Below are 24,447 nucleotides of genomic sequence, written 5' to 3'. Positions count from 1 at the left end.
GAAATAAATAGACTGTTATTGTTCAAAGCTTGTTTGCTATTGTGTTTAATAGCCTGATGGCTGTGGGGAAGAAGCTGTTCCTGTTTCTGAACCTGGAGCAACGTAACACTTGCCGTGAGAACTAACTACACAACAGAGTTGAGGAGAGAGTTTCACCCAGAGAGTTGAGAATCTGTGGGATTCTCTGCCACAGAAGGCAGTGGAGGCCAATTCACTGGATGTTTTCAAGAGTTAGATTTAGCTCTTATGCTAAAGGAATCAAGGGATATGGGGGGGGGGGAGTAAAGCAGGAACGGGGTACTGATTGTGGATGATCAGCCATGGTCAAATTGAATTGCGGTGCTGGCTCGAAGGGCCGAATGCCCTACTCCTGCACCTATTTTTCTATGTTTCTAACATTTGTCCAGTGCGTGGATAATTAAAGATGTGATTACTTGATGTTCAGTGGGAGTACCTTGTACCTTCTGAAGAGACCACCAGAGACTATACTGGAAGTTGGACAATTTTATACTGGACAATTTTTACATTTAGCAAGCCAATTAACCTACAAACCTGTACATCTGTGGAATGTGGGAGGAAACCGAAGATCTCGGAGATGACCCACGCAGGTCACGGGGAGAATGTACAGACTCCCTCCAGACAGCGCCCGTAGTCGGGATCGAACCCGGGCCTCTGGCGCTGCATTTTGCTGTAAGGCAGCAACTCTACCGCTGTGCCACCGTGATGCAGGAAGTTGCAGTTTGTCATATGTTTCTCCCACCAACCTAGTGAACCTGACTGATCCTGGAATTGATGATTTACTTGATGTTACTCTGAATGGTTGATGAACCATAATAGATGCTCTATGCTACAGTTTGGATTAGTTTAGAGATACGGCACGGAAACAGGTCCTTCGGCCCACGTCGACCAACGATCCCCGCACATTAACACTATCCTACACACACTAGCGACAATTTTTACTTTTATACCAAGTCAATTAACCTACATACCTGTACGTCTTTGGAGTGTGGGAGGAATCCGAAGATCTCATAGAAAACCCACGCAGGTCACGGGAAGAACGTACGATCAGGATCGAACCCGGGTCTCCGACACTGTGAGCGTGGTAAGGCAGCAACTCTACCACTGCGCCACCGAGCTGCCCTTTGGCTAAAAGATTTGGCTAGATTGGTTGGGATCTAGAGGGAAAAGTTTAAGAGGTGCGAAACAGTTGAGCTGGTGCAGGTGGGTGACATTACAGAACATCTTCCACATGTGAAACCAATTAATTTGCAAGAGAGCAAGCAAAGCAATGATTCTAAACATAGAATAGAGAGCAAGCAATTACTGATGCTATTTGTGCACAGTTCAATGCAGAAACTAAACACTGCTGCACTAAATAATTGACATATTATGGGACAATGAAACACCTTTCAATATCTTATCTGGCCCGTGATCATTGTAAATTCACACGTCAAATAGTGGATAACTAAACAATAATCTCTGCCACGGCACTAAAACACATTTTGTTTTGAAAGGCACACTATGACATCAAAAAGCTTTAGAAGTGGTAGACATTTTTACATGGATAGTTAATTATTATACATATATATCCACCTCCAGTTTAAATTCCATTTGGAATATTTTGGAGGACCAAGAACCAAGATATATCCTGTAAATAAATAAGGGAGTTGCATTGTTTTACAACTCTTCGGGACTCAGAATGTCTCTTAGTAATTTGGAACCAATGATGCACATTTGAAGTGGCGTTACTGTTGAAATAAAGGTTGAGCAAACACTGAGGAATAAATATTGGTCAGAATACCAGGAGAATGTCTAACAGTGCAACACTCGTTTGTTCTCTCTTACAGTGCAACACTTCTCTGTACTGCTCTCTCTCACAGTGCAGGGCTCCATGTACTGCCCCTCAGACAGTGTGGATGTCCCTCAGTTCCTCAGCATTCCCTCAGCACTATCACTGGGAGTATTGGCCATGATGACAAGGAGAAAAAACCTTCTATTAGTCAACTGTCAAACTATCCTACAATATTCCCCTTTCATAAACGTCATTGCCGGCCAGGAATGTCAAGAGTTTGGTGATTCCATGGGTCTGTAGATCCAGTAGTAATATTTCCCAACAGTAGATGTTTGCTAGCTGACAGTGTTGAGGGATATGCAGCCTCAAAAGCCTAATATTGTTAAGTCATAGATCACCTAAAAGGCCATTATAGACTGATAGACCTGCATGACCGATTTTTGTACCTAAGTTATTTATCCCCTAATTTTTAATTGTCAAGATCTTTAAAATTTGATTTCACTCCTGTTCTTTTCCTCTTGGTCGGCTCCTAACAAAATTCCCATGACAACAGGTACCAGACATTCAGCACCTCTTGTTTTGGGTGGGTGGGAATCAAAACCCATTGTGTCCATCCTTCCTGTCAGTGGCTGAAGTCTCAGCATAACAAGGGCATTCCTTACAATTTAAAATACCAGTGCTTTATTGTTTAAAGTAAAGACACAATCTTGCCAAACCTTGCTATCTACCATGCCTCACCCATTTGGTAGCAGGCATCCTTGCCGATACTTCCGGCCTTCCTGATGGCAACGCACCATGAAGTTGATCTGGATGGAAGGAAGTGACACGCCTGTGATGGGCTTGGCTGTGTTAACCACTTTGCAGATTCAGGAGGTCAAGAGCACAGAAGTTGCCACCAGCCTGAGAACCATCCCATCAGAATACTTTCTATAGTGCATCTGTAGAAGTTTGAAAGATTCCTTGTGGACCTACTGAATCTTCTCAGGTGCCGAAGAGAATAAATAGTCTGATGCGCATTCTTGATCACCGCAACAGTGTGAAGGGACCAAATTAGATTGCTAGTGATCTGGATACATCGGACGTTGAAGCCATCATCCATCTCTACAGCAGCTTCATTGATGAGGACAGGGTTGTGTTCATCCCCTCACTATTCACACTTCCTTATATCAACAAACAACTCTGTCATTGTGTTCAGCACGGATATTGTAGTCCAAGGGTGTAGCCCTGTTCCTGTGCTGTACTGTTCTAAGTCTTACGTAGAAGGAAAGGGAGGATCATCTTTAAATCGAGTTTTGACAATAAACATTGATTTGGCTGCACCTGCCTTTATCCAAAGCAATGCTTACAACTCATTTACACCCGGGTGGTTAATGTTTAATCCTCAGTAAACTAGACATTGAAATGAAGGTCAGCAAAATAAATCTTGTGACTTACAGAGCTTTAAAAATGGAGACACCAGGAACTGCAGATGCTGGAATCTTGAGCAGTACACAAAGTGCTGGAGGAACTCAGCAGATCAGACAGCAACTATGGAGGGAATGGATAAGTGACATTTTTAATCAGGGCCCTTCTTCAGATTGATAGAGTAGACAGGAGAGAAAGCTGGAAAAGAGATGTGGGGTGGGGCAAAGCTTGGTGAGTGACAGGTCGATACAGGTGAGGGTAGATAGGCCGATGGGTGGAGTAAGTGACAAAAGCTAGCGGTGAAAAGGACACAAAAATGATGTGAAATGGAGAAAGAAGAGGAGTGCAATTTTAAAGCCCGAGGGAGGGATATGGGTGGAAGGGTACAGGGGGGAGGGGAAAGGGAACAAAAGCGAATATAGGACTTGGGGAGGGGTGGTCAGTTACAGAACCTTTCTTTTTAAACTCTGTAAAAGTCACCTGGTCATTGGCAATTAAAAGATAAAAATCAAACCATGATGAAAGTTCAAAGCTGGGCAACTGATTTCTCCATCAAATACAATCTGCAATCTGAATCTAACAAACACCTTTCTTAGCTACATTTCCTCATTCCAACAAACTTTATTTTATCCTCACAACTTTGGTGTTGCTTTACAACTCTCTGGCTCTCTCCCTCGTCTCATAATTTATGTTAGTTTCTCTCATGTGCCTCTTTGTTCACCAGGAATAAATTATTGCATGTATAATCGTAGAAATGCATAGCCATTTCATGTTGTACTTTTCAACCACTATTAGACCAGAAGAAACATAGATGTGGGATGAAATAGAACAAGTGTATGGTGGTACAGTGGTCAATGGTCAGTCCGGGCTCGGTGGGCTGAAGGGCCTGTTTCCACAATGTATCACTAAACTAACACCAACAGGAATGGTCTTTCTGGGTCTGTTTCATTCTCCATCAGAGGACACTGATTCAATCTGAAGAAAGCTCCCAACCCAAAAGGTTGCCTGTTCATGCTCTCCAGGGATGGAGACCCACTGAGTTACTCCAGCACTTTGTGTCTTTTTCTTTTACTGATTCTCCATCTGGGCTTCACAATTTACATGAACCCCATATTCCTTGATTCCATTTGCTTGTCTTGAATACGTGCACGGATAGAGAATTTACAGTTTCGACACTTCCAAAGATACACATGCCTCTGAGTGTAGGTATTTCTCTTCATCTTAGAATTCCTACATTCAAGCACACAGCCCTGTATTTCAAGAATAGCTAACCAAGGGAAACCATCCCTCTGCATTGGCCTTCCCAGATCATATGCGGATTTTATAGTTTCAATTACGTCAGCTCTCAGCCTTCTGAACTTCTCAGGTGAAAGTTCCATTCCACACGATCTCTCCTCATTCCAGGAAACAAGCTCATCCAGCAAGTCAGGAACTCGGCGTTTTGTTGTACTGTAATCAATGAAACTACCCTGAAAACACCCCAAACAAAATAGGAACCAGTTAGGCTGGTGTTATTAACATTTTAGGAGTGTCTCGCTAGAATGTTCAACTGGTTTTACATCAATGAAGTAGAATAACAAAACACTCAAAGGCACAGACTTTAAGGCTGTAAGTAATGGTATTAATGAAATCTTTACAAGCAATTAAAACAAAAAAATCTCATCCAGGCGAAAGAACCATCTGTTTGTAAAGTACTCTGTTCAAATGTGGGTAATTATGAGTTGAGGTCCAAACCAGAGATTTTTTGCCCAGAAATTGGATTATGCACCACCTGTTATTAAGCACTAATCATGTAAAATTCTACATATCCCTGAGCAAATTATACGTAAATATTTGAGTGCAAATTTGGACAAGGTTCAATTTCACGTTCCTGGGCATATTCATCTCTGTCGATCTGTCCTACGCCCAGCACAGTGGTGCAGTCACAAAGAAAGCACACCAATGTCTGCTTACTGAGAAGTTTGGGGAGATTTGACATGTCACCGAATATTCTTTCGAATGTCTACCGGTTTCATGCTGAACTAACTAATGCTAAACTTGGCTGTCACCCATATTCTTAACTGATAAAAGTTCCAGATGCAGAGAACTGAAGATACTGGAATCTAGAGCAAAAAAGCACCCAAGTGTTGGAGTAACTCAGCAGATCAGTCAACCACCCTGGAGGATATGGATAGGTGATATTTTGGTTTGGGACCCTTCTGGAGTGATTATATGGGGGGGGGGGGAAAGTAAAAGGCTGGGAGATGAGGAGAGAAGATGCATAAATTGTGAGGCAGTGGTAGAAATGGGTAATAATCTGCCTTCTTGTTCTTGCCATCAAAGAGGAAAACTTCACGTATCCACATTATACTGCATCTACCATGCATCTGCCCATTCCCTCAACCTATCCAAATCACCCTGCAGCCTCATAACATCCTCCTCACAGCTCACACTGCCACCCAGCTTTGTGTCATCCGCAAACTTGGAGATGTTATATTTAAATGTGGGGATTACCCCCTCATCCTGCTGCGCCCCAAGGAATAAAGTCCCAGCCTGCCCAAGCTCTCCCTAGAGCTCAAGCCCTCGAGTACTGGCAACAACCTTGCACTTCTGCCAGCTTCTATTCTGAATAAAGCCGTTAGAATGTGAAGTGTTTGTCAAAGACCCATTGTCTCATCACTCAGCCTGAGTTTGCAGACAGACAGTAAACAATGCCACCATTCTCAGCCCTCGCCACCTGGCTGCAAACGGGAAGGATAAAAGAGAAAATATGAGGAAATTACAAAGATTTATTTGTAATTATGCAATCAATGGATCTTAACAAAATTAAGGACAAAATATTCATAACAGTATTACATTTCAATAGACATCTCCGATAGATTATAGTGAGCCATGTCTCCTACAACTTAAATAACTTTTAAAGCACCCAACTAACTTTGTAGTGTAGAGAAGTAGAACAAATCAACGAGGCACTGGACAATGCCACAATGATCTTATACTCCGTTGTCATGTAAATGTGGTCAAATGATCAGGATGAGATGATTTTCGGCCAGTTTTCATAATATTTGATATTTCCAACAATACATTTCATCAGTGTCTTCCTGAATTCAACATGTGCTGATGCACACTAACCAAATATACAAACGTACAATTATACAGTAGAATTTGGGAAAGATGTAATTTTTCAAAAAGCAGGACAATATGAAAAAAATGCCAAATACTTTTTCTAAAGACTGAACATATAAATCTGTAAAGCAACTTTGATGATATTAATGTGCCATCTTGTTCCACAATTACTGTAATCAGTATCCTGATTTAAAATATTCCCACTGATCTCTCCAATTAGATCTACAAGTTCCTAAATTATTACTAAATAATAGCAGCTGATAAGAAACTCAGTTTAGCCAACCCCTCGGTGGTATCAATGAAAACATGTAAAATACACAATACTCTTGTCTACTTTTCAATTTAGTGTTCTCTTACATTCTCTTAATTACAGACTATTTTACTTAAATGAAATATTACTTTTGTTACAGTACAATTCTGATTAGAGTTTAATTTAACAGAATAAATCCAAAGCATATTGAAGCATAAATTAAAATATATTTCTAGAAAGATAAGAATCCTATGAATAGCAATAAGTATTTGTAAGTTTTTTTTGTTCATTACTTTCATTTATTGCTTGTAATCTATAAAATTATTAATAACCTTGGAGTTTCTAGAAATATACTTCTCACTTGCAGAAACATTCTACACATCTGGTACATTCATTGGTTAATATCCCCTATGGTTAATAGTTTATTACGACTAAAAGGCAAAATAGTTATAAATACATGGTATTACCGAGCACAAAATACACCATCCATGTTACAACTCACAAAGCATTTAATTTACAATCTAAACAATACCCTGACTGTTCTTTATTTAAAATATATATTTGTTAATTATTTGTGCTGTCATTTCAGTGCGGAAACATACAACGAAGTGCAAGGTGTAAAGAACACCAAAATACCGTGTTCGCTGCCCTGCTCCCCCCTCCCTCCCCCTCCCGTGTATTTGAAGTAATGTCCTAGACATGTGAAGTCGGAACTAGCATGTATCCTCCGTGCAATTCTGAACTGTTATTAACTGGATTTTATTTCCTGCTGCCGACGTTTCCCCAATTGCTCCCTAAAATCCTTGCACCAATTAAATGCCAGTGGCAAACAACAATTTGATTCTCCTTTTCACAACAACAGACAATGGCGACCGACACTGAGACAGCTTCGACCTACTGGCTCTGCCTCCCATGCACGATGACAAGTCTTGGACCTAAGAGCAGAAAGTTCATGTTCCCTCCTGACTATCCCGGTAACCTTTAACCAAGTTTGGTCAGTTGCAAATCGCCAATAATTTTTATTTCATTAATTGCTGAAAAGTTTTGCACACGATGATGAAAATCGAAAAGCTGATGTTTGTCCACCAAAATGCGGAACCTCTGGTATTCGCAGTGTATCTCAAGCTGCAGATGGTGAAAATGAATAAAAAGCATTTAATACGTCGTCATTATCAAATCAATTCAACATGATACATTTACCTAGGATATTAAACACATAAAATCTTAAATCTCTCTCTATGGATTGTCACGTGTACCGAAAATCGAATAATGAAATTCTGGATACAACAAACTGCAGATGCTGATTTACAAAAAGTTACACAGCAGACCAGCAGCATCTCTGGAAAACATGGATAAATGGTATTTTGTGTCAGGATCCTTCTACAGTCTGAATAAGGGTCCCCACCGGAAATATCACCGATCCATGTTCTCCAGACATGCTGCCAGACCCACTGAGTTACTATTGCACTTTTTTTGGCAATTAAATTCTTACTTGCAGTTGTATAACAGATCTGTCAAAACAGTACTTAAAGATAACAATAAACAAAAATCAATAAATTAAAGAAAACTCAATCTTATTGCAAAAACGCAAAGTCATTGGTGTTACAAGACAGTCTGTTGTTCCTGGTGTCACCAGTTTGTCAGTATATGTTGGCCATCCCAAATCCCCACAAGAAATTTCTGAATGATGTCAGTCCATCTGAGAAGATATTCACACTGGGAGTTCAATTCCCTAGTTTGTTCTGCCTGCTATTCAATGAGATCACAACGGATCTATGATCAAACTGCATGTACAATATGCCAGAATATATTTAGTTGCCAAAAATCCAACAAAGACATGTTTTTACAATAACCCAGCACAGATCGCTGCTTGGAGATAGCACCAGCCACAGACCTACCCCTTGTCGAAACCTGTCTGGGATCCAATACTCGCAAGCAATGCATTAGGTAACCTCAACCAACTGACTTCAGGCAATAATGAACTGTCTGTCAACATAGAAACAAGGAACTGCAGATGCTGGTTTACAAACAAGAAGATGCTGGAGTAACTCAACGAGTCAGCCAGTGCCTCTGGAGAACATTGATAGGCATTGTTTTTGGGTTGGGACCCATCTTCAGCCTGGCTGTGGCGGTGGTGAGGTGGAGAGGGGTGCGGGGGAAGAAAGCTAGTGAATTCACAGCGTGCAGTGGTGACAACCAGTCTATAAAGTCGCTCCATTTTTCAACGCTAGTTGACACATGCTTTTTGTGTCATGTGGGTTACATCAACACTGGATCCAGTAACTACCTGACATGATCCATATCTTTGTTACCGCTGGACTGCCCTGTTCCAACATAATCCTGTACGGGCTCCATGTTCCACTCTCCACCAGCCCAAAGTCATCCAAAATGGTGCAACCCACGCAAGTCCAGCTGACCCACGTTTCCTGCTCCAAGACTGAACAGCTACATGGATAGTTCGACAAAAATGCTGGAGAAACTTAACGGGTGAGGCAGCATCTATGGAGCAAAGGAATGGGTGACGTTTTGGGTCGAGACCCTTCTTCAGACTACATGGATAGGAAAGGTTTAGAGGGATTTAGGCCAAACACAGGGAGATGGGGCAAGCTTAGATAGGGCATGGACGTGGGCTGAAGGGCCTGTGTCCGTGCTGCATGACTCTACGACTCCATGAAAGGGCAAAGTTTCAAGCAGCTGAATGGCTCCGATAATCCTTACTGTCTCAATATTGGAAGTAGAATATAAGCAGGAAAATGGTTAACTAGAAATAAAAGTGTGTCTCTGCCTCATATTCTACCTGCCTTTCCAAACATCCTGTAGTTTACAGTCATCAGTAGCAGCTGGCAAAGAAGATTGAGGGGGGATCTTATAGAAACTTACAACATTCTTAAGGGGTTGGACAGGCTAGGAAGATTGCAGGAAGATTGTTCCCGATGTTGAGGAAGTCCAGAACAAGGGGTCACAGTTTAAGGATAAGGGGGAAGTCTTTTAGGACCGAGATGAGAAAAACATTTTTTACACAGAGAGTGGTGAATCTCTGGAATTCTCTGCCACAGAAGTTAGTTGAGGCCAGTTCATTGGCTATATTTAAGATGGAGTTAGATGTGGCCCTTGTGGCTAAAGGGATCAGGAGGTATGGAGAGAAGGCAGGTACAGGATACTGAGTTGGATGATCAGCCATGATCATATTGAATGGCGGTGCAGGCTCGAAGAGCCGAATGGCCTACTCCTGCACCTGTTTTCTATGTTTCTATCACACTCGTCCAAAAGGCAATGTGATTACTCCATGAGACCTTTTCTCTCCACAGACGTGTGGACAAGGCCACGTTTAACGGTCTTGCCCAAAAACGAGTCAGTGACGCAGCAGCAGAATGTCAGCGTTGATCTCTGTGGCTGCGGCTACAGCACGACCTGAGCCACCACGTTCTCAGGTGAGTGACTGCCTGGTGACTCATAGCTGATGGCAGTTACAAATCGCTCAGTAACGTGGATGTGAAATCCTGAACTCACATTCACACAGAGAGCCAATGTGATTTCTGTGGTATTTGACAGAAATCTTCCAGTGTAAGCACTCGGCATCACATACAGGGCAAACATTGCAGTCATCATGCTGGAAATCATTCAACAAGGGTAACCTCCAGTTTCCACTTGTCTATCAATGTAATCGTCAGTTCCATCCGCACTCGGACTGCCTTTGCCTCTTACACTGAACAAATGAAGCCCAAAGCAATCTCAAGCAACTGAATCTCATCTTCGCAAGCACATGCAATTCTCAGGACTTAATACTGGATTCAACAATTGCAGGTAAAGAGGTTTGTATCAGTCCGAGGAAAAAGATCTTCTTACGTGAAACATTAACTCTGTTTCCCTCTCCACAAATGCTGCCTGCTACAGAAATGGGCAGAAGTTTTCAAGAGAGTTAGATTTAACTCTTAGGGTTAACGGAATCAAGGGATATGGGGAAAAAGCATGAACGGGGTACTGATTTTAGATGATCAGCCATGATCATATTGAATGGTGGTGCTGGCTCGAAGTGCCGAATGGCCTACTCCTGCACCTATTTTCTATGTTTAATCTGATCAAGTGTGAGGTCAAATGTAAAGGGAAGATATACAATTAAAGGCATGATCCTGAACAGCATTGATGTACAGGGGGATCTTGGGGTCCAAGTCCATAACTCCCTGAAACTGGCAACACAAGTGGACAGAGTGGTAAAGAAGACAACCGTACGCGTCCTAGGAGACAACAATATGCTTCCTTTCATAGGTCAGGGCCTCGAATATAAGATTCGGGAAGTCACGATAGAGCCTTTTAAACCTTTGGTTAAACTGCATTTGGAATACTGCATGCAGTTCTAGTCACCCCATTACAGGAAGGATGAATGGGTTTAGGGGTATTAGCTACAGGGACAGATTGGGCAGACTTAGATTGTTTTCTCTGGAATGCCGGAGGTTGCAGGAGACCTGATAGAAAGATATAAAATTGTGAAAGGCTTGGAGTAAATAGGGTAGTTAGTAAGTAAGCAAGTAAGTTTTATTTATATAGCACGTTTTAAATCAACGCGTTGAAAACAAAATTCTTTACATAAAATTAATAATTAAGTTTCCGTATATCCATAGAAAAAAGAATCTAGGATGAAAAAATCAAATACTGGAGGGCATAGTTTTAAAGTGAGAGACAAAGTTTAAAGGAGATGTGCAGACCAACCTGGTTTTTACACAGGGTGTTGGGTGCCTGGAACGCACTGTCAGGGTTGGTGCGTGAGGCAGATATGAAAGTGGCATTTAAGAGGCTTTTGGTTAGGCATATGTCTATGAAGGGAATGGAGGGATATACTTGATATGCAGGTAGATAAGAGATGGTCTTGGCACAGACATTGTGGGCCAAAGGGCCTGACCGTCTGTTGCACAGTTGGTTCAGTTCTACCTGCTGAATATTTCCAGCATCCTCAGCTTGTATTTCACATTTGCAGCATTGTGGTGCCTGCATTTCCAGTCTGCATCCCACTATTCCAATATGTTTATCTTTCTCCTTCATTATCATTTATCCCCTACGATTTAAATTCAGACAAATCAGCTGTGACTAATCAGCCTTCAGCACCCTCACCTTGCCTGCATGACTCCACCTGTATGAACAGATTACTCGTCTCCACATGATCACAGATATTCCATGACTCTCTCCACCACACTCCCTTCTCTGCAATTTCAAACGTATTTGATTTCTAGTTTTTCTTGGGCTTGACAAAAGATTAGGGATCAGATATGTTAACCCCAGTGGAAACAAGGAACTGCAGATGCAGGCCTACAAAGGACACAAAGTGCTGGTGTAACTCAGCGGGTCAGGCAACATCCATGGAGAACATGGATAGGTTAATGGTCCTCATCCGAAACATCACCTATCCATGTTCTCTACAGATGCTGGCTGACCCGCTGAGTTACTCCAGCACTCTGTGAAACGTCACCTATCCATGTTCTCCACAGATGCTGCCTGACCCGCTGAGTTACTCCAGCACTCTGTGAAACGTCACCTATCCATGTTCTCCACAGATGCTGCCTGACCCGCTGAGTTACTCCAGCACTCTGTGAAACGTCACCTATCCATGTTCTCCACAGATGCTGCCTGACCCGCTGAGTTACTCCAGCACTCTGTGAAACGTCACCTATCCATGTTCTCCACAGATGCTGCCTGACCCGCTGAGTTACTCCAGCACTCTGTGAAACGTCACCTATCCATGTTCTCCACAGATACTGCCTGACCCGCTGAGTTACTCCAGCACTCTGTGAAACGTCACCTATCCATGTTCTCCACAGATGCTGCCTGACCCGCTGAGTTACTCCAGCACTCTGTGAAACGTCACCTATCCATGTTCTTCACAGATACTGCCTGACTCGCTGAGTTACTCCAGCACAGGACCTTTCTTCACACTGATTGTGGAGGCTGGGGAGTGAGAAAGCTGGATGTGAGGTGGGACAGGATAAATCCTGCCGAGTGATAGGTAGATACAATTGAGCAGGGAAGGGTTTGATTGGCAGATGGATGGACAACGGCGAGAGATTTTAAAAAAAGGAGACAAAAGGGTTGTAGGATCAGGAGTGAAATGCAAAGCCTCCGGAAGGCTCAACATTACTTGCATCCCGTTGAGCAGGAGGTAAAAAGCTTGAAGGCACATACCACCAGATTCAGAAACAGCTTCTTCCCCGCTGCTGTCAGACTACTGAACGGTCCTATCATGAGCTGGGGGTGTAGTCCTGATCTTCCAACCTACCTCACTACAGGCCTTCGACTTTGTTCTTTAACTGTTACCCTACAATGCTGTAATGCTATATTTGGATATTGTTCTCTTTGTATGTTGTATTGGAGTATGGCTTCATTGTATGATTCAACCAGATTGCATACAAAGTTTTTCAATGTCTCAGCATACGTGACAATAACACACCAATACTACTACCAATAATACAAAGATTCTAAGATACAAAGGCCAGGGTCGTGCACAGTATTGCTTCTGGAGCTAATAGTTCAGTTTAGTTTATTGTCACGTGTACCGAGGTACAGTGAAAAGCTTTGGTTGCATGCTATCTAGTCAGCAGATAGACATTACATTACAATCAGCCATTACAGGTTGTAGATACGTCTGGAGTCAAGAGTGTTTTACTGTCATATGTCCCAGATAGAACAATGAAATTATTACTTGCTGCAGCACAACAGAATATGTAAACATAGTACACTGTGAACAATATAATAAATGAGAGAGGAAAAAATAAGATAAGGGTGTTTGGTGCAAGTTAAAGCCAGCAAAGTCCGGTCAAGGATAGTCCAAGGATGACCAAAGAGGTAGATGGTACATAATATTGCTACTCACCCTGAACGGCTGGTCTGGGATGAAAGGAAAGTAGGGAGTGGATGATTCTTCTTCTCCCCACTGCCCAGATACAAAAGCGTTTCGGACAAACTGCTGGTCAGTGAACCTTGCCTGCAGTACGATGGCCACGTCAGCCGGTGACACATCGCCGTCTCCACAGCACAGACTGATTTCAAAGCTTCAACAGGGATAACAAGAAAACTATCAGAAATTAAAAGCTCCTTTACCCATCAAAGTCTCTAAATCAAGTCACCATGCAAATCATTTGAACAGATTAGTGATGGAGTGGCTGGCAAAAATGTTCATACCATCAGACCCAGACCCATCAGGAGTGGCACCTGTGCCATGGCTTTCTGCTCCCAAAATGTCTCCTACCTTTGGCCATGCAAACCCAGTCATGGATCAGTTCAACATATAAAGAGGTCCTTTGTCCCACCTTGTCCATGCCAACTGGCTTACTGGGCGAGACCCATTTGTCTGGATTTACCCATATCCCTCTAAACTCTTCCTAAGCATGTATCTGTCCAAATGTCTTGTAATAGTTTTAATTATATCTGCTTCTAGCTTCCTCTGACAGATCATTCCAGATATGGACTACCCCCCAAGTGTAAAAGTTATCCTTGAATCTCTTCAATCTCTCCCCTCTCACCTGAAGCTTATGCCCACCCTTTAGTTTCAGAATCCTCTACCCTGGGAAAAAGACTGTGAGCGTTCACTTTATCCATGCCCCTCATGATCTTGTACATCATAGTAAGATCATTCCCACCCCTCCCAGTCTCCTACGCTCCAAGAAAACAGTCCCAGCCTATCCAACCTTTCCCTGTAACAAGCCCACAGGCCCGGGTAAGGTGGTGGTGAATCTCTCCTGCATCCTCTGCAACTTAATGACATCAAACCTCTGCATTTCCTCAGCTCCCACTGAACTGACACCGTTAACCGGGCATCGTCTAGAAAGGAAGAAATGGGCAGCGGGAGAAGGTAAAACATTTAACATGATTTTATTTAGCCCGTTTGAAGGTTTTATTTGTTTTTTAAGTGAGACTGGATTTTTTAGTGTATTGGACTTTTAAACTTGTAGTAGCCATTTTGCTTAACTCAGTATATTATAATTTTATCCAGTAACCTTTAATTTTATCTGCCTGTAATTATGTGAGTGGGGTTTATACGTAGTCTGGGGTGTGTTGGTGGCTAGGATTCTGGCGCAGAATCCCAGATAGTTTCTAGTTTAGTTCGGTGAAGACTATGGGGAAAATATAGTTCTCGACCAAGATCACGAGTATGATTGAAACGTATATATGCTGGAAGACGATGTACTTATACAAAAAGACGTTTTCAGAGTGATTTTACTGTTTGTACTACGACAATAAAGAAACTATTAATCTAGAGACTGTTTCTGGAATACTCATCAATCGGCGGCTTTGAATATCTCGTGGGGAGCTCGTGGAATGCGTAAGATTACCTTCTGAACCATGGTCAACAAATCAGTGACTATCCAGGGCTAATACCTTGAGACGTCGTAAAGACTGTCACTACAATGATTTTAACCTTTTTAAACAGCTGAGCAGGTCCTGAGTAATTGTACTCAATGTAAACGGCCTGTTAAGATCATAGCCTGGAGGCGAGGGACAAGATGTGACGGGATTCCAGCTATGCCATTCTTGGCACAGTGCTGGAGTAACTCAGCGGGTCAGGCAGCATCTGTGGAGAACATGGATAGGTGACGTTTCACAGAGTGCTGGAGTAACTCAGCGGGTCTGGCAGCATCTGTGGAGAACATGGATAGGTGACATTTCACAGAGTGCTGGAGTAACTCAGCGGGTGCAGCAGCATCTATGGAGCTAAGGAAATAGGTAACGTTTTGGGCCGAAACCCTTTCGGGTTTCGGCCCGAAACGTTGCCTATTTCCAGAAGGGTTTCGGCCCGAAACTTTGCCTATTTCCTTAGCTCCACAGATGCTGCTGCACCATAACTCAGCGGGTCAGGCAGCATCTGTGGAGAACATGGATAGGTGATGTTTCACAGAGTGCTGGAGTAACTCAGCGGGTCAGGAGAACATTGATATAGTCATATAGTTATAAAGCGTGGAAACAGGCTCTTTGGTCCAACTTGCCCACGCCGACCAACATGCTCCATTTACACGTCCCACCTGCCTGTGTTTAGTCCATAAGCCTATCCTATCCATGTACCTGTCTAAATGTTTCTTAAAACATTGTGATAGTACCTGCCTCAACCACCTCTTCTGGCAGTTCGTTGCATACACCCACCAGCCTTTGTATGAAAAAATTACCCCTCAGGTTCCTATTAAATCTTTCCCCTCTCACCTTAAACCTATACCCTCTTGTTCTAGATTCCCCTACTCTGGGCAAGAGACTCTGTGCGTCTACCTGATCTATACCTCTCATGATTTTGTACAACTCTATCAGATTTCCCCTCATCCTCCTGCACGCCAAGGAATAGAGTCCCAGCCTGCTCAACCTCCCTATAGCCCAGGCCCTCAAGTCCTGGCACATCCTCCATAGCCTTTTCCGCACCCTTTCCTGCTTGACAACATCTTTCCTATAACATGACGCCAAAAATTGAACACAATACTCTAGTTGACATTTCGGGTCGGGCCCTTCCTCAGACTGATCAGTCTCCAGCACTTAGCCTTTTGTGTATAAACCAGCACCTGCAGTTCCTTGTTTCTACTCCAGCGAAGCTGCCTGACCTGCTGAGTTACTCCAGTATGTTGTGTGTCCTTGTCTCCTCAGCTGGCCACCAGAGAGTAGCTGGGCCTTGCTGATGTGCTGGCTGACCTACCAGCTGGAGGCCGTGCCTGAAAGGACCAGTTTGGTCGCCACTACAGATAACCAGCCATCTGATGGCTAGTGAACAGCCATTCTCTTATTGCTGTATCAACAATAACAGTTTGCCTGTCACTAGTTTAAATACCAGAAGACAATTGGCAGGAGTATTCTGAAGCAAAAGTTGATATCAAGCCATGTAAGGGGTTTATTAAGGCCAAATTAACAAAAGCTTGAATAAAACTGAAAGTTAAATTGACCTATATAACTGGGAGGCAGAAGATTTACAGGGAATTCAAGAACTTGGGCCTTTAAAAAGAAAACAGGGATGGTTTGAAATGGTGGAACAATTAAGTCCAGGTTGTGGTGAAAGTGAAAGATGGAGAATTTGTAATGCTGATGGGAGAAGCAGAGATGAGGAACAAGAGAGGCAATGGATGGATGTCACAACAAGAAATACACTTGGAATTTAGATCATGGCTTCCTACATGAAAATCAAAGCAAACAATGAGGTTTTAGTGTGTCTAAGTAAACAAACTGAAGCAAAACATGTTGTTTAAGAAGGAACTGCAGATGCTGGAAAATCGAAGGTACACAGAAATGCTGGAGAAACACAGCAGGTGCAGCAGCATCTATGGAGCAAAGGAAATAGGCAACGTTTCAGGTCTGAATAAGGGTTTCGGCCCGAAACGTCGCCTATTTCCTTCGCTCCATAGATGCTGCTGCACCCGCTGTGTTTCTCCAGCATTTTTGTGTACCTTTGAAGCAAAACATGAATGTGAATAGTAACATAATTACAAAATCTCAATCATAGCTCAGTGCATGGATTTCACCTAATGACCAATCCAGGGCCGTTAAAGGTCAAACATTTCCCACCTACAATATAATTCTGCATTTTTGATCAGTTACATAACACGGCACAAAGAGAATCATTTCCAAAGATAATTTTGAGGTTATTATATACATAATATCAGAACCAAGTCATTTCAACTTCATAAACTTAATCTAGACTGTTGGCACTGCTTCCTTTCAGAACAAACAATAGACCTAAACAAATTTGCCCTTATTCAATGGAAAATGGAAGGAGCACAATTTGTACTTGTTTGAGAGTTGTGCTGAAATCTGCTTTGTCACTTTCCCGGTAACAGCCAGTGTTAGGCACTAAACATTTTTCAGATCAAAATGATGCACGTTCTCATATCAGCTTGAAATTGCTTATTTTGGGGAATTATTTGAAAATGTTTAATTTCCAAAGAAAAAATACATTATATATTTTTAATTAGTGCATTCTTACTCTGACCTTAAGTAGGTTTGTTAAGATCGCTCTGAATTTGGCACTGGTGAATACAGAAGCCATAGAACGTGGAAACAGGCCCTTCGGCCCAACTTGCCCATGCCGACCAACATGCCCCGTCTACACTAGTCCCACCTGCCCGCATTTGGCCCATATCCCTCTAAACGTTTCCTATCCACGTACCTGTCCAAATGTGTTTAACATTTTATTATAGTTCAACTACATCCTCATTCCATATACCCAACACCCTCAGGTACCTATTAAATCTTTCCCCTCTTAACTTAAAACTATGTCCTCAGGTTCTTGATTCCCCTAGTTTGGGTAAAAGACTCTGTGCATTCACCCTCTCCTCATATCCTTATACATTTCTATAAAATCACCTCATCCTCCGACGCTCCAAGGAATATAGTCTTAGCCTGCCCAACCTCTCCCTATAGTTCAGGCCCTCAGTTTCTGGCAACATCCCAGTAAGTCCCTGCACTTTCCTTTCGATACAAAATGACACAAAGTGCTGGAGTAACTCATTAGTGTCTCTGGAGAACATGGATCAGTACCTTTTGGATCGAGACCCTTCTTCAGACCCGAAACGTCACCCGTCCATGTTCTCCAGAGATGCTGCCTGACCAACTGAGTTACTCCCAATACTTTTTGTCCTTTTGTGTATTAATAGTGAGATTAAACGAGAACTTACCAGTTTGAAGTTTGATCTGTATTTTATGAGGAGTTACGATGAGGGATTACGTGCCCTCCGCTCCCACCCTCAATAATAGAGATCAAACTGGTAACTAAGCTCTCCTTTTCTTTACTATATTTATTTCAATTACTGTGTCTGTCTGTGATTCCACACCGCTGCTTTGAAGTATGCCGCGCATGCGTGCTGGACGGGTTCTTCACGTAGTCACTCACGTGACTCCGAAGTAAAATTAACACCTGCAGTTCATTGTTTCAACTCCTTTAGCAGTGTGATCAAAACTTATCACGATACTCCAAATGTGGCCTCACCAACATCTTGTACAACTATAACATAACATCCCATTCTATATTCTATATACAATATCCCACTGAGTTACTCCAGCATTTTGTGTCTATCTCCTATACACAATATGCTGACTGATGAAGGCCAATGTACCAATGTACCAAAATCCTTCTTGACCACCCTATGTACCTGTGATGCCACTATAGTCAAGGAACTATTTACCTGCATGCCTAGATCCGTCTGCTCTGCAACACCTCCCTGAAGATCCTGCCCTGGTTTGACTTCCCAAAATGCAACCCCTCACACTTATCTGCATTAAACTCCATGAGCCACTCCTCAGCCCACTTGTCCAGCTGATCAAGACCCTGCTGCAACTTTAGAAAGCCATCTTTGCTACCGTCGATACCAACTGCTTTAGTGGCATCTGCAAATTTACTAATCATGTCTTCTACATTCTCATCTAAATAGTTGATATAAACACAAGCAGCAATGGGCCCGGTATCAATCCCTGAGGCAGAGCACTCTTCATAGACCTACAGTCTGAATACAATCCTTCCACCATCACCTCCTTCCGTGAAGCTAATTCTCTATCCAGTGATTGACACAAAGTGCTGGAGTAACTCAGCGGGTCAGTATCTCTGGAGAAAAGGAATAGGTGATGTTTCAGGTCGAGACCCTTCTTCAGTGTGAGTCGGGGGAAAGGGAAACAAGAGATATAGACAGTAATGTAGAGAGATATAGATCAAACGAATGAAAGATATGCAAAAAAGTAACAATGATAAAGGAAACCGGCCATTGTCAGCTGTGAGTTACAGATAATGAGACTCAACAAGACGACTTTGAAGATAGTACAACAACCTTGGGTGGGGGAGGGATGGGGAGAGACGGGATACATGGGTTATTTGAAGTTAGAGATATCAATATTCATACATCAATGGCCAGTGAACTAGCTCTCCCTGTATGAGGTGTTTATTGATGTGGCGTTGTGATCTAGTGATTTAGTTTATAAATACAGGCCCTTCGTCCCACCGAGTCCGCGCCGACCAGCGATCCCGCACATTAACACTATCCTACACCTACGAGGGACAATTTTTACATTTACCAAGCCAATTAACCTACAAACCTGCAAGGTCTTTGGAGTGTGGAAGGAAACCAAAGATCTCAGAGAAAACCCACACAGGTCACGGGGAGAACCTACAAACTCCGTACAGACAGCACCCGTAGTCGGGATGGAATCCGGGTCTCTGGCGCTGCATTCGCTGTAAGGCAGCAACTCTACCGCTGCACCACCCGTCATGAAATCACGAGAGGAATAGATCGGGTAGACCCCCAGAGTAGGGGAATCGAGGACCAGAGGACAGTTTTAAGGTGAAGGGGGAAAGATTTAATCGGAATCTGAGGGGTAACTTTTTCACACAGGGTGGTGGGTGTATGGAACAAGCTGCTTGAGGAGGTAGTTGAGGCTGGGACTATCCCAACGTTTAAGAAACAGTTAAACAGGTACATGGCAAGGACAGTTTTGGAGGGATATGGACCAAGCGCAGGCAGGTGGGACTAGTGTAGCTGGGACATGTTGGGCGGTGTGGGCAAGTTGGGCCGAAGGGCTTGTTTCCACGCTGTATCGCTCTATGAGACTAATACAGAAGTGTTTGTTGGTCAGTACCTGGCTGGGTTTGGATCCACCATACCCATCACTATGATCTTCTTTCCCGGTCTCATGCCTCCTTTCACCGAACCACAAAAGGGAACTGTCTGAAAGAGAGGATGGAATTGGTCCGTGTCAGTCTCAGCCCAACAATAAGCAGCAATGACCATATAACCATATAACACAGCACGGAAACAGGACATCTCAGCCCTTCTAGTCCGTGCCGGACACTTACTCTCACCTAGTCCCATCTACCTGCACTCAGACCATAACCCTCCATTCCTTTCCCGTCCATATACCTATCCAATTTATTTTTAAATGATAAAATCGAACCTGCCTCCACCACTTCCACTGGAAGCTCATTCCACACAGCTATCACTCTCTGAGTAAAGAAGTTCCCCCTCATGTTTCCCCTAAACCTTTGTCCCGTAATTCTCAAATCATGTCCTCTTGTTTGAATCTTCCCTACTCTCAATGGAAAAAGCTTATCCACGTCAACTCTGTCTATCCCTCTCATCATTTTAAATACCTCTATCAAGTCCCCCCCTTAACCTTCTGCGCTCCAAAGAATAAAGACCTAACTTGTTCAACCTTTCTCTGTAACTTAGGTGCTGAAACCCAGGCAACATTCTAGTAAATCTCCTCTGTACTCTCCCTATTTTGTTGACATCTTTCCTATAATTTGGCGACCAAAATTGTACCCCATACTCCAGAATTGGCCTCACCAATGCCTTGTACAATTTTAACATTACATCCCAACTTCTATACTCAATGCTCTGATTTATAAAGGCCAGCACACCAAAAGCTTCCTTGACAACCAAGCTCATCTTACAAACAACATTTACAAAGTTATTTCAATGTCAAAGAATTGTGTTTGATTTTACCAATCGTGGTGCTTCTTCAGAGTCGGGAGAAGTCAATGAGTTGTTCAAGTGATCTCCGTCCACTATCTAAGAGGTAAATGGAAGGTTATCTATCGGACAGTATAGCTTGACACGGGAGGTAGTTGTCGCTGGCTGAGATTACACACACACACACCATGGAGAGGGAGAGGGTGTGGGATCTCACCGGTGGCAATCGCCTCGCCTTTCAGAGCAACAAGGGAGTGAGATCCCGCAAATTGAGGCAATGAGAGCGAGATCCCAGCTGGGAGAGCGGCTGCAGCATGCAGCGAGGCCGGAGTGGAAGCGGAGACTGATCAGGAGAGGGGATCAGCCGCCGCATGTGTCTCCGGAGTGGCTGGGCCTGGGGAAGCGGGAGCCGGAGTCAGTCGGCACAAGCCGGCTCTATGCGATCAGTTGGAGTGGGCTGGCCATGGGACCTCCACACGGCTCGGCTCTGCTCGGCTCCCCGGGCTGGGCTGGGCTGACGGATCCCGGGGCTCAGGGGGGTTCCCTCTCCTGGGATCAGCGCCTGCATTGCCGTGCTCGGATACCAGGGACAGCCCGGGAACGCTGCGGCGCTGGAGGTTGCAAGGTGCGGGAGAGCCGAAGCACTCACCGTGCGGTCTCTCTTCGCTGCCGATCCCGCCATCTTTGCGCGGAGACTGTGGGCTGGGTTTGCAGTAGAAGGCGGGTCTGATCCACGGTGCACCGGTCTGCCCCGCCTGCCCGCCTTGCCTGCCTGTCCGGCCGGCCACCCACCGACGCTTGCACCGCCCCGGCTCAGCCCAGCCCAGCCCAGCCCTAGACACAGGAGCTGCTGGCAATGCCGCAAACACCACACACCATGCCGCCTCCCCTTACAGCCCACACTCGGCAACTCCAGTACTACATCCAGCACAGAAGCTTGAGGGGGGATCTTATAGAAACTTACAACATTCTTAAGGGGTTGGACAGGCTAGATGCAGGAAGATTGTTCCCGATGTTGGGGAAGTCCAGAACAAGGGGTCACAGTTTAAGAATAAGGGGGAAATCTTTTAGGACCGAGATGAGATTTTTTTTTCACACTGAGAGTGGTGAATCTGTGGAATTCTCTGCCACAGAAGGTGGTTGAGGCCACAGTTCATTGGCTATATTTAAGAGGGAGTTAGATGTGGCCCTTGTGGGTAAAGGGATCAGGGGGTATGGAGAGAAGGCAGGTACAGGATACTGAGTTGGATGATCAGCCATGATCATATTGAATGGCGGTGCAGGCTCGAAGGGCTGAATGGCCTACTCCTGCACCTGTTTTCTATGTTTCTGTGTTTCTATGGAACTGTGCAAAGTGAAGGTAGACACAAAGTGCTGCAGTAACCCAGTGGCTCATCTCTGGAGAGTAGGAATAGGTGACAAAGTGACCTGGCCTGTGCAGGCTTGGGTAAACCGAGAATCCCACTAGTGCTAAAGGGCCCGGGAAGGGGGGGGGGGGGGGGGGGAGGGGGCATTGCTCTCCCAGGTACAACGGGGAGTTCACAAACAAGCAACTGCACATGCTGCTTTACACTAAAGGACATAGAGTGCTGCAGTAACTCAGCGGGTCAGGCATAAGGGAAGGGATTCCACCCCAGTGGGCCACATGAGTGGCTAAAGTGTGGGGTAAAATTGTGATTTGGGGAAACTGTATTGTATGTATGTATGGCCTCCGAGAATGAGAACTGTATTGTATGAATGTATGGCCACCACGGATGGAGTTTTGTAAGGATCATGTATTGGATATATTTATTTCTCAAATAAAGTCTATTTTGAAATTTAAAAAAAAGCATCTGTGGAGAACATGGATAGGTGACGTTTCACAGAGTGCTGGAGTAACTCAGCGGGTCAGGCAGCATCTGTGGAGAACATGGATAGGTGACGTTTCACAGAGTGCTGGAGTAACTCAGCGGGTCAGGCAGCATCTGTGGAGAACATGGATAGGTGACGTTTCACAGAGTGCTGGAGTAACTCAGCGGGTCAGGCAGCATCTGTGGAGAACATGGATAGGTGACGTTTCACAGAGTGCTGGAGTAACTCAGTGGGTCAGGCAGCATCTGTGGAGAACATGGATAGGTGACGTTTCACAGAGTGCTGGAGTAACTCAGCGGATGCAGCAGCATCTATGGAGCTAAGGAAATAGGCAACGTTTCGGGCCGAAACCCTTCCGGGTTTCGGCCCGAAATGTTGCCTATTTCCAGAAGGGTTTCGGCCCGAAACGTTGCCTATTTCCTTAGCTCCATAGATGCTGCTGCACCATAACTCAGTGGGTCAGGCAGCATCTGTGTAGAACATGGATAGGTGACGTTTCACAGAATGCTGGAGTAACTCAGCGGGTCAGGCAGCATCTGTGGAGAACATGGACCTGTTGGACAGGTCCCATAGTGGATTGCTCCTATCCATATACTCCAGCACTCTTGTGTCCTTTACTGGGGAGTTGGCCATCTGAAAGGGTTCATGTGGGGGAGGATTACAGTTTCTGGTCCTGCTGCTGCTGGACATTGGAGGGCAGAGTCCAATGGGGTCTCCCCTCAAACAAGGGAAGGGACATCACCCCAGGGGAGCATATGAGTGGCAAGGGTGGCATGTGTGTAAAGGGAGGTGCTAACACTACTGCGAACCAGTCTGAAGATGGGTCCCGACCCTCTGCAGGAACTATCCATCAGAAGGTGCAACTCCAGAGCCAACAAGATCATGGGAGACCCCTTCCACCCCTGCAACGGACTGTTCCAGCTGGTACGGTCAGGCAAACGCCTCCGTTGCCATGCTGTGAGAACGGAGAGGTTGAGAAGGAGTTTCTTCCCAGAGGCCATTAGGACTGTAAACTCTTACCTCACCAGGGGCTAACATTTACTGAACCATTCTGCTGTGTGTTTTTCCTTCCTCCCACAATATGTAATATGTAAAAGAATAGAAACATAGAAAATAGATGCAGGAGTAGGCCATTCGGCCCTTCGAGCCTGCACCGCCATTCAATATGATCATGGCTGATCATGTGATTCTGTTCCATTCTGTTTGTAGTTTGTTTGTTTGTTTGTTTGTCTTTTTGCACAAAGTCGGCGAGCATTGCCACTTTTCATTTCACTGCACATCTCATATGTGTATGTGACGAATAAACTTGACTTGACTTGACTTGACAGTCCGTGCCGTCCACAGATGCTGCGTGACCTGCTTCGTGTTTTACAACAAGGTGTAGGGTCATATTCACTGTATAGACACACTAAGAAGGTATGAAGAGCCCAAACCACCCCCTCCCCAGGTACCTTCCCCTGCAACCGCAGGAGTTGCAACACCTGTCCCGACATCTCCTCCCTCGACTCTGTCCAGGGAACCCCGACAGTCCTTACAGGTTAGGCAGGTCTTCACTTGCACCTCCTCCAACCTCATCTACTGTATCCGTTGTTCAAGATGTGGAGTCTTTCCAACGGCGATACCAAATGTAGACTGGA

The 24,447-nt window shown here is 44.3% G+C and overlaps 1 protein-coding gene across 2 annotated transcripts; it reads right to left on the bottom strand.

Annotated features, from left to right (window-relative positions):
- Positions 1-5,944: 5,944 nt before the first annotated feature.
- Positions 5,945-21,754, bottom strand: lgalsl (galectin like). 2 transcript variants are annotated; one of them, XM_033026324.1, is made up of 5 exons: positions 21,609-21,754; positions 20,993-21,058; positions 20,127-20,215; positions 13,411-13,588; positions 5,945-7,676 (listed from the first exon to the last, which is right to left on the bottom strand). In XM_033026324.1, exons 1-5 carry the CDS (start codon positions 21,639-21,641, stop codon positions 7,533-7,535), a joined length of 510 nt encoding a protein of 169 aa, XP_032882215.1. In that variant the 5' UTR covers positions 21,642-21,754; the 3' UTR covers positions 5,945-7,532. The 2 variants fall into 2 exon arrangements, with proteins under 2 accessions (XP_032882215.1, XP_032882216.1); XM_033026325.1 differs by lacking the exon at positions 21,609-21,754 and adding an exon at positions 21,147-21,317.
- Between the last annotated feature and the right edge of the window lie 2,693 nt (positions 21,755-24,447).

The sequence above is a fragment of the Amblyraja radiata genome, chromosome 8 (assembly GCF_010909765.2).
Source record: "Amblyraja radiata isolate CabotCenter1 chromosome 8, sAmbRad1.1.pri, whole genome shotgun sequence".
Taxonomy (NCBI): Eukaryota; Metazoa; Chordata; class Chondrichthyes; order Rajiformes; family Rajidae; genus Amblyraja; species Amblyraja radiata.
Note: the sequence above shows the minus strand (reverse complement) of the source record. Positions and strands in the feature narration are given on the sequence as shown.